Consider the following 11,158-nt stretch of genomic DNA (forward strand, 5'->3'; position numbering starts at 1 on the left):
AGTCGTTGTTGTGTCATTGTTGACCTCAGGTATGTTTTCAATCAGCGAAGCGCAGAAAAATACGCTCCGATTCCGCGTTTGACATTGGAACTGTGAAATATATACATGTACGGAGAAGCCTGTCCACCTGAGAAAGCATGGATTGCGTTGATGGATCTTTGTTGAACATCTCGACAATGGTACCAAATTTAGTCACAGTCTTGATGTTCAGAGACTTAGGCAGTTTCTCATTAAAGACCCTGATGGCATCCGGAAGCATAGATAAGTGAAGTTTCAGGCGATTGAAATCGATTTCGTCTGCATACATGTCTACGAGGGTTAAGGGTGACAGTACCAATGATTCAATGTCTTTCAGTACCGAAAGCGAATTTTGGTCAAAACGTCTTCGATCTCGTTAAGCAAAAGATCCAACAACTGGTAATTTTGCTGACGAAAGTATTGCTGAGGAGTGGTCCATTGATGGGGAGATTCACCGTCATCAATGCGTTTTGGCAGAACTGTTGGCCTTCTGGGAAGGCGGGGCTGATCGGTAAGGCCATCTGAGGACTCCAAGTCTTTACTATAAAGCGTGTTAAACGCTTCGGAACGGATACGCCTGTACGTTTGTAGAAGTGCATCACGTGATGAAGACACTTCTCCTGCTGTAATGTTACGGCTCTGGAGAACCCTGGCTACCTCTTCGGCTGGCGCAAACACTTCCTTACTTGTTGTTAGTCCGAGGTATGTATCAAACCTTTCCAAAAGAGCAATTAATCCTGGAACCTTCTTTTTGGCCTCTGTGTTGCTGGGTTCTTGGTGAATTAAGTCAAGCGTTTCCATAATGTTTGCGTTGTTGATGAGCATAGATTCAATCGATGCTGTTCTGGCAGTCCATAATGGTGGGGCATAACGGTTTCAGAGAGGTAGTCTTCCTGTTCCAAGGTTTTCACTTTTATCATCATGTAGTTGTGACCCAATCTGGTTGAATAAAGCCAGGCGTTTCGGGGATGCGCGTATGAGGTTGCAGATATCTTGTGTTGCTGACAGGGCATTTTTGATAAGCAGGCATGCACTTCCAGCTTCTTGTAACACAAGATTGAGGCTGTGGTTCATACAAAGAGTAGTGAGAATTTTTGGATTAGCGTTAGAGCCATTTGCTCGTGGCCAGAAACATCCCTGGTTTCATCTATTACAAGTCCGCAAATGTTCTGTTCTTTGTGTGACAGCAAAGGTTCTTTTCTAGAGGTTGGATGTAATTTATTTACTCCGAATTAACACCACAAAAAAAAAGGGTTGGTATTAGCACAAATTTTCATCAACAGCAAGGATTCTTCTAGCCTCAGAACTTTGGTGAAACGAGCATGGAACAAGAGTGAATAAATGACCGTGTGTGGACTGCCTTGCATCAACTGAAAGAATGGCTAGATAAGCCACATGTCTCAGAAGTGGGTACCGCAGGAAGTGCTTTGTGGTCTACCTAATGAATTATTCATGATCCACACTTAAAGAGGAAACAGCTATTTCTGTGCTCAATGAAGCAAGTTAAAAGAATAAGAAATTACACAATTAAGAAACTGCTTTAAACATAAAAGAAATAGCCAGATAGTAAAAACATAAAAAATCATGTCACAATTCTCCACTGCTTGCGCGTTGGGTCCCACACCAACTACAAGTGAAGGCTAACCAAGTAGGCATTTTCCAAACAACTGAATTCAAAACAAAAAAAGATTTTTTTTCTATTATCTTTTGGTCTATTCGCATGACTAAATTCTTTGGATATAGTCTCAAAACACCAAGTGCCTAAGTCGTCTATCTACAGTTCTTTGATGTGGCCATCCTAGCGTTGTGGGTACACTGTAGACCAACCCGCTTGTAGCCTTCCTCCCAGACGTTCAAGAAGCATCTCTCCCAAACCAGCAAGGGCTTGGCTGAACTGCGCGAAGTCCGGCTGAACAGATGTTACTTGAGTTTCCGTGTGGTTGCTGGTGACACGGATTGCTGACTCCGGTAGATGATGCCGATTGGAGTGTTGGCCTGCTGTTGTACGGGTGGATCTTATCGGTTCCGCTGTGTCAATGCTGTCTGATGGAGACTGGGAAACTGAAGGGCTTTCAGTCTCCACTGCTTCGTCCTGATGATGGGGCTCGGCCATCATCGCTGGTAGGGTGCTGGTACTTGGTCCCACTGGATCAGAAGCATCTGAAGGAGACTGGGACACTGAAGGGGCTCTCAGTCTCCACTGCTTTGTCCGGATGATGGGGCTCGGCTATCATCGCTGGTAAGGTACTGGTACTCGGTCCCACTGGCTCACGGTTATCTGAGGGAGACTGGGACACTGAAGGGCTCTCAGTCTCCACTGCTTCGTTGAAGCTATGTGGTTCTGACATCTCTGCTGGCATGGTGGTTTCCTGTGGGGTACTCAGGGCAGTAGTACCTGGGGTCTCCACTGCTTCGTCAGAAGCCTGGGGATCATCCACCATCGTTTTACCATCCGCCATGGGTTCACCTGGTTCACTGGAACTCTGGGATGGGGCTGTTGTTGGCTGGGTATCCACCTCCTTCACCAAGACCATTACATCCAGCAGTGATGAAGATTCCTCTTCATCAGCAACCTGACTCCTGTTGGTTGTTTCTCCTCCATCTTTGTGGTCTCCTCTCTGGCCAGTGGCTACTTCAGCGTCATGGTCTTGATGTTCGACAGGCATCGGTTCGTCTTCGCTGGCGTCTGCATTCTGATCGTGAGTGGCTCCATCTTCTGGATCTGGAGCCTCACCTGGGAGCTCATTGTCTGAGGCCTCTGATGTAGAGTCGCCCTCTGGAACAAACTCTCCCGTATCTAATACCTCTGTCCTTGTTACTCGCTTCCTTGGGCCTGTGCCATCAGCCAGTTGTACTTCGTACACGTTGTCATGTGGTCGTGCTGTAACCTTGTAGGGTGTTGCCTGCCAGTGGTCACCAATCTTGTTCCTCCCTGGAATACGATTCCTCAGCAGTACCCGGGTTCCCACTGCGATGCCCTTATCGTTGACTCTCTCCTCATTACGCTTACACCTTGCCTCACTCCTCTCCAGCTGTCTCTTTCTGGCAACCTCTGCAGCAGCTTGCAGTCTCTGCTGGTGTTGTTCCACCCATGAATCACAACCTACATGTAGTAGTTTGTCGGCATCTGCAGCTGGGTTTAGAAGAAGATCAATCGGGAGTGTGGGTTCTTGCCCCATGAAGACAAGGAAGGGGGACAAAGCCGGTAGATGAGTGCGGGATGCAATTGTACACGAACACGAGCTCTCGAATGTGTTGGGGCCATCTGCGTTTTTGCCCGGGTGGCAGTGTGCGGAGACGGTCATGGAGCGTCGGTTGAACCGCTCACACTGACCATTCCCCTGCGGATGATACGCCGTGGTCCTACTCTTTTGGATGCCGTAGACACCACACAGATCCTTGACAAGTTGCGATTCAAAATTTCGCCCTTGGTCGCTGTGGATACGGCGGGGAACCCCAAATTTTTGAAACCACACTTCAACAAGGACCTTGGCCACGGTCGACGCCTTCTGATATCGACACAGAACAGCCTGCGAGAATTTACTGAAAACGTCGGTCATGACCAACACATTCTCTCTTCCGTCAGTCGCTTTTTCCAGAATGGTGAAATCGATTGCCAAGATGTCGAGTGGGCGCTCAGCCAGTAACCTTCCCATGGATGGCCTAACTGCAGGGGTTGGTGCTTTGGACACGGTGCACCTCTCGCATTTCTGACACCACTTCTCTACGGTTGTGGCCATTCCCGGCCAGAAACACCTCTTCCTGATGAGCGCAAGAGTGCGCTCTCGTCCTTGATGACCTGCCTGATTGTGGAGTGTATCCATCACCATCGGCTGGAGTTCAGCAGGGAGAAGCAACTGATAACTGTCGCCCTCGACTGGGTCATGAAACCGAACGTACAAGACTTCGCCACGGACTTCGATTCGATCCCATCTCTTGATAAGAGCTCTCAGGGGACTAGATTCATGCTTCAGCTGCCGACTCCCAGGTTTACCTCCTCGTCTCCACAATGTGTAGAACGGTGATATCAATGGATCACTCTGTTGTAGCCGTGCTAGATCTTCATGAGAATAACCTGGTATGGTTGAGGTAGCAGATGGAGCCGCAGTAGCCATGGTCATGCGTACAGTCACTCCACTGGTGCCGTCCCGGGTTGGACATCATGCATTGCAGTGGACTGGGTCACGAGCTGGAGGGTGTCTTCTGCATGACTTTCTGCCAGCTGAGCGCATCTGCATTTGCATTAGATTTTCCTGATCGATACTTTATCTGGAAATCGAACTAATAACCTTCGAACTAATAACCATTTGATTTTACCCTCCAATGATTTAAAAGCAGACTTGTAAATTTCGAACAACAGTTCATTTATCACATCATGTGACATGTATGCTTTCTTAGCCAACCAGGTTTTAATTTGCACTTGTCTTCCCGATCATTTGAAAAACTGTCAAGTAACTGCATGACCGTGCTCAAGTTGCTTTCGTCGTCTGTGTGCCCCCTTATTGCAAGTCCCTGCCTTGCCAAATATTGCAAGCATTGTATTTGGGCGAGCAGGCATTTTCGATTGTTTATCTGAGCTTGATTCACTTGTCGTTGAATTTGTGGATTCACTCCCCTGGTATCTCGCAATAAATATGACATAACCTTATAGTCACACTCCTTGTGAAAAGCTGAAGTTTGATGCATGTCTAATTTAGATGGACACTCTTTCCAGTTATTCATACCTGTAGAAATGAAGGCATTTTCTCCACACTTAGAAAAAGACACAAGCTTCTTTGCGGTGGCAAAGCGGCATTCGGAGCAAAATGCCTTCTTTTTCGTTTTGCATAAGTATAACCAGGGTCTGTCCTTGGACCAGCTCTCGTTGAAATACCTTGATCTCGAACCAAACATTCGTTCTGTTTCTTCTCTTTGCACTGGTAATCGGTTTGGTTTGGGAGATATGGTGCAACAAAGCAACGGACATTCATCTGGCTTCAAGGAAGTATCACCTGCTCCAGTTCCTGCTTTTGTCAGATCAAAATGTGTTTTAAACAAGTTCATCAAAAAGAACATTGTGGTTTCATTTTGCTTGCCAGATTATGAAAAAGAATGGCATACCCCATAGCTACACACCCAATCCTTGACAATCACTGCTACAAAAAGCTGCTAAAAGTTCAAGGGAAATTTGTATTCTGTTATATATTAATAAACAATAGCAACTGATTTTGATGATAAGCAAGAGCTTTTTTTGGGGGGGGGGGTGAAGATCATCACATCATGAGGAGGAAATAAGAACCACTGACCTGATATTGTGGTGTTTTCTGGTGATTGTCCTATTGAACTCGAGGGTGAGCGAGAGGTGTTCATGGTTGGAGGCGGTGCCATCTTTGGGGTAGAGGTGTCTCGTGGTCGGAGGCGGTGCCATCTTTGGGGTAGAGGTGTTCGTGGTTGGAGGTGGTGCAGTCTCTGAGGTGGAGGTGTTCGTGGTTGGAGGTGTTGCTGTCTTTGGGGTAGAGGTGTTCGTGGTTGGAGGTGGTGCTGTCTTTGGGGTGGAGGTGTTCGTGGTTGGAGGTGGTGCCGTCTCTGAGGGAGAGGTGTATTCATAAGGTTGTTTCATTCGTACATATTCATAAGGTTGTTTCATTCGTACAATTTCTTCTTGTGCAATAACACCGGGCGCTTTTAACATCACCATCATAGGATCATCATTGTAATTGCAAAATTACAATGCAAAAGTAAACAAGAACAGTCGTGTTTGGTAAACACAAATGCCCCGCAAGCCAGTCCTTGCGTATGATTTGACTCTGTCCATGTACATGTAGTTCTGTGGAAACATTCATTTTGTCCCTCAACTTGCACACCCATGCACACACACACACGCACCCCGGAAGGACATGGAAACAGTATGCCCCTTCGGTGGGCGGGGCATAAAAAGCACAGTTGTCAAATGACAAGTTTTTTGTTATTTTATTTTATGAGGTACATTGAACACAAACTTATGTATTCTAACCATAATGTAGCTGTGTATCTCAAGGCTAAGTAAACATAGATAGGTACCACCCTATGTGTCTTAGGACATGGGAAAGAACTTTAATGTTGACTTTTTTTTTGTATACTATGAAAGCTTTTCTCACATTTTTTAATGTAATATTTCTTGGAAGAGAAGTCAGTGGACTGGCAGTAGGCATATTCCACTCCCAAAAGCTCTTCTTCTGCAGGGTCGTCATAGTTGTCTGGGGTGACCATTGGTGCAGAAAAATTGGGCTCAAACAAATGGTCCTTCCCAAACAAGATCTCTGCATGCTGGTTGAGTCTTTGAATTTGTCGTGGATCGACACATAAGTCAGTCGTCCTCGCCCTCCAGCAACCTTCAGTTTTTCCATGCGGTTATTCCATTGCACGGCAAAGGAGATGAGATATACCTGGAAGATAAGAGGGACAGAAAATGAATCATCACATTAGAATACATGTTTTCAAAATGAAATGTTATCATACCTATCATAATGCACTTTATAATGAATGTATTCTAATTTGATTGACAGTACAAAGGAGTGAAAGAACGAAGGAGTCAATACAATTTCAACTGTACGCATTACTATGTCACTCAATTTACGTTTTCTTACTCACTCAGGGTTTTTTACTTTACTTTACTTTACTTTACTTTATATCATCTCAAGGCATAAAAGAATACAGTTTGTACTTAGAATTTACTATGATTCATGCATTTGTAGAATATAAAGATAAGAATAACATATGAATAACACCACCTAGAGATGCAGGGGACCCACAAAAAGCAAAGCTTGTCGAGTGTGAGTCCCCTGAACATAAAGAACAAAGAAGATCAGAACGATTATAAACAAAGACAGTATGAAAGCTAAACAAAAAACATACATACACAAAAATAACGTAACATAATACAAATTAAAGGTAAATTTTAAATGAAAATGATAATAAGCTACGCGAAAGCCACAATATGACAAACAATAACAAATGGGTGAATTTTACAGGGAAATGAATGAATTTATAAAATAAAATAAAAGGTTCCAAAACAAGCAAAGATAATACACAAGGAGCATGCAAGAAAGCCACACCAACAAGATATAAAATAATACAAAATAATACAAAACCGTGATCTATGAAGATAAACAGGTAGTACGAAGGATGTAGAAGGAATGTTGCAGAACAGTATTGACAAGAAAAGACAATTTGATAAGAGATGAAATTCTGAGGTCATGAACTGGAGTACTTGTTGAGAAGAATCTGTTTAAAGTTAGTTTTGAAAATAGAAATAGATAACGATTTTTTTTTATTGTATTGTCTAGGGAGTTCCACAATTTTGGCCCTTCAAATTAAACACTTTTTTGGCTAGAGCTGTCCGTACAAAAGGTAAATGAAATTCGGTGGCTTGTCGAGTAAAATATCTATGAAAGTCCCTATTTCTGTTAAACATGGACGAAATGCAGTTCGGTAGATCATTTTTTGTTAATTGAAACATGAAGATAGCGAGTTGAAAATGGTATATGTCGTTTACCTTGAGTGTGTTATCTAGTAGAAAAAGCGGGTCAGAGTGAGCTAGATAGCTGGTATGATTTGTAATTCTTAGGGCCTTTTTTGGAGTAAAACTAGTCGATTCATTGATTTTTGAATACAGTTTCCTCAAGCTAAGATTCTGTAATTAATATATGACAATATTAAAGTATTGTACAGGGATAAAATGATATATTTAGGAATATAAAACTTGAGCCTGTTGATAATACCAATGTTTCTAGAAATAGTTTTACACATATAATCGATGTGGTTATTCCAAGTTAATTTATTATCAATATATAAACCAAGAAATTTAGTGCAATCTGTTACAGTAATCTTGTTGTTATCGATGAAAATATCCCTTGGTAATGAACGTAAAGAACTGAACAACATACACTTAGTCTTTTTGACATTTAAGGAAAGTTTGTTTGCTTTTATCCAGTCTGATATCAGAACAAGGTCAGTATTAACAACGTCAATCAAATCATTAATATTTTTGTTACTATACAATAAATTTGAATCATCGGCCAATAAGATACACGACAAATGTTTTGAGACATTAACTAGGTCATTTATATAAACAAGAAATAGTAAAGGTCCAAGAATAGATCCTTGAGGAACCCCACATGTCAAGGAACGTATATTAGAAGGAGTGTCATTAACTAATACATATTGCTTTCTGTTAGAGAGAGAACTTTGGAACCAAGCAAGAGGGACTCCTCTGATGCCGTAGTAATTAAGCTTGTATAACAATACATTATGATGTAAGGTGTCAAAAGCTTTTGAAAAATCAAGAAAAATACCGAGGGTGTGTTCTGAATTGTCTAGACCTGTCACAACCTTATTAATGAGATTAGTAGTTGAATGTTTTGCACTAAACCCAAACTGGAAATTTGACAGATATCGTATTTACGTAAGAAATCAAGAGTACGTACATAAACAATTCTTTCAATTTTTTTTGAAAAACACGGTAATATTGAAATTGGCCTGTAGTTGCTTACTTGGTCAGTATCTGAAGCTTTGTAAATAGGAATAACTTTTGCTATTTTCAGGTTGTCTGGCACAATACCAGTTGATAAAGAAATGTTAATAATGTATGTTAGAGGTTCTCCAATTATGGAAACAATATTTTTCAGAACAAAGGAAGTGATTGAATCAAAACCAGTGCTAGCTTTATTTGGCAAATTCTTAATAATATCAGCAATTTCTTTCTTAGTGGCTGGTTGAAAAAATAAAGAATGTGGGTTAGGATGAGCGAGATAATCAGAGAATTTTGTTTTGCATTGAGGAATATTTTGGCCAGATTGGGGCCTATGTTTGCAAAAAAATTATTAAAACTCTCGGCCATAATTTGGGGGTCATCAGTTAAATTTCCATTTAAAGTGATGTCAGGAATTTTCGTAGAAGGAGATTTTTTTTTTATTAATAACCTGGTTTATAATTTTCCAAGTATTCTTAATATTTGGTTTTTCTTTTTCAAATTGAGAGCAATAATACATGTACTTCTTCTTAGCTGTTCGTAAAACACTGGTTAGAATATTTTTGTATTTAAAATAGTTCGCATGATTTATTTCATTACGTTTAGAAAGGAATTTATGATACAGTCTATTTTTAAGTTGTATTGATCTCAGAAGGGATATTGTTACCCAGGGAGATTTAGGATTGGCTTTGTTTTTCTTTTATTTCTAAGTGGGACATTTTTGTCGTGATGATCATTAAATATATTTGTAAAATTGTTAAAAGCAATAATAGGATCTAGGGTATTAAATACAGGGGACCAGTCGGCTAAATTCAAATCACGTGTTAAGTTTTCTAAATTATCCTTAGTTTAATAACGAGAGCTGGCATTCTTAGTAATCTCAGGGTGAGCATTGATCATTGGTATCGAGGTTAAAATAGGAAAATGGTCAGTAATATCTGCAGTTAATATAACAGAGTCTGGTATGGGTAGAATGCTTGTGTAAATATTATCAATTAAAGTTGCCGAATGACGGGATACCCTTGTGGGTTTATCTATAAGTGGAATAAAGGAGTATGAAAACATAGTATCAAGAAATTTTGTACAGTGATATTATCATCATAATTTAGAAGATTAATATTTAAATCTCCAGAGAGAGTACAATGTTTATTTTCATTAGAAATGCAGGTGGTTATATTATCGAAGTGGTACATAAAATCATTATATGAAACTTGTGGCGGTTTGTATAAAACACCAATTATCACGTTTTTGATGACGTTTGTCTCAATTCAAAAGAGAGCGGTTCAATTGAGTTATTGGAAAAATTGAGATCCTGACGAATATTAAACTGAATGTCATTTAGCACATAAATGGCAACGCCACCACCAATGTTATCAATTCTATTATTAGTAGTTAATTTATAACCAGGTAACGAAAACATAATGGAATTGTCATCTTTAAGCCAAGTTTCTGTGAGAGCAATGACTGAGAATTCGCTTAGTGACTGAAGAAGTAATTTAAAGTTATCAAAAATTTTCGGGAGACTTCGTATATTAAAGTGAATAAAATCTAGCTTTTGATTGACAACAGAATTAGACTGGAGAATACATAAATCTTTTTCGGAGTACAGGCACTTATGTGTAACCGGTACAGGATTATCGGGGTCTACGGTTTCAGCACACACCATGAACATAGCGCTGACGGATCCAGATGTCTTTCTGTCAATTCAACATTTTATAATCGTGCTCTTATTTGTGGGAAATTGTATCATAATCCAAATTCTATATTTTGTCTTCGAGTGAATGAATTGTTTTCGTGAGTATCAACAGCTGATCGACCTTTGACACTATCCTAAAGGAAGGTCACAAAGGTGATGTCATCCCTCACCATCGGTCGGTGATTGGTCTGTTGAGCAACCAGCTTGCTCAATGATTGGTCTGTTGAGGAAACTAGCTTCTCATCAGAGCTCAATGATTGGTGGGTTGAGGACCCACTAAGATCCCATCCTTGGCTGGGAGACCGCCTGGGGAATACCAGGTGTGGTAGGCTTTTGGGTTTTTTTTTGTCTGGGGGCGCTGGTAGTGCTTTGCAAGTTTGGGGGTTGGCCATTTTGGGGTTTCAATTTTTATTTTTATTTTCTTTGAACGGCGGCGGCCAAGCGGCCGAAGCCGAACGAGAAGCAAATTTGAAGCAACCGCTAAACTGGCCCCGAGTTGCGAAAACTTTGATGCGGCCCCTCAAAACGACTTTATACAAAATTTGTGCAACTTTTGTTTGTCTCGTTTGCCCAATAGTCCATCCGTAAAATGCCCCACTGGCAAATCGCAGGCCACACTTAAATAATGTAGTTTTACAGTTTGTTCATTTTTCTATACTGAAAATCACGCTATTTTGGTATACGTTTTATGCTAATTGGAGGCGGTCCCAGGTTGGTAGCATAAAATGGTACGACAGTAGAGCGCGTAATGAATATGCATGACTATGACGTCACTTACCGTGATATCACATTTAACAAGTCCTCTTTCTACTGTCGCGCCGCCACCCTCTAGTGTCGTCCCACTTACCGATGATATCACATTTAACAAGTCCTCTTTCTACTGTCGCGCCGCCACCCTCTAGTGTCGTCCCACTTACCGATGATATCACATTTAACCAAGGGCGGATCCAGGGGGG

At 41.3% G+C, this 11,158-nt stretch overlaps 2 protein-coding genes across 2 annotated transcripts; both read right to left on the minus strand.

Annotated features, from left to right (window-relative positions):
- Positions 1 to 2,168: 2,168 nt before the first annotated feature.
- Positions 2,169 to 4,133, minus strand: LOC119742731. The gene has a single exon (XM_038218895.1). The coding sequence runs from the start codon at positions 4,131 to 4,133 to the stop codon at positions 2,169 to 2,171; it is 1,965 nt and encodes a 654-aa protein (XP_038074823.1).
- Positions 4,134 to 4,147: 14 nt separating this feature from the next.
- On the minus strand, positions 4,148 to 5,617 carry LOC119742732 (uncharacterized protein P19A11.02c-like). Its single transcript, XM_038218896.1, has 2 exons — positions 5,304 to 5,617; positions 4,148 to 4,250 (listed from the first exon to the last, which is right to left on the minus strand). Exons 1-2 carry the CDS (start codon positions 5,615 to 5,617, stop codon positions 4,148 to 4,150), a joined length of 417 nt encoding a protein of 138 aa, XP_038074824.1.
- Positions 5,618 to 11,158: the final 5,541 nt, after the last annotated feature.

This window comes from Patiria miniata, unplaced genomic scaffold (genome assembly GCF_015706575.1).
Source record: "Patiria miniata isolate m_02_andy unplaced genomic scaffold, ASM1570657v1 HiC_scaffold_6, whole genome shotgun sequence".
Taxonomy (NCBI): domain Eukaryota; kingdom Metazoa; phylum Echinodermata; class Asteroidea; order Valvatida; family Asterinidae; genus Patiria; species Patiria miniata.

Bases quoted from the DNA above. Each gene is read 5' to 3' on its own strand.
- LOC119742731 (XM_038218895.1), bottom strand. From the start codon at position 4,133: ATGGCTACTGCGGCTCCATCTGCTACCTCAACCATACCAGGTTATTCT.
- LOC119742732 (XM_038218896.1), bottom strand. From the start codon at position 5,617: ATGAAACAACCTTATGAATACACCTCTCCCTCAGAGACGGCACCACCT. The intron at 4,251-5,303 runs GTCAGTGGTTCT...ATGCAAATGCAG, and splicing joins AGAAAACACCACAATATCAG to ATGCGCTCAGCTGGCAGAAA.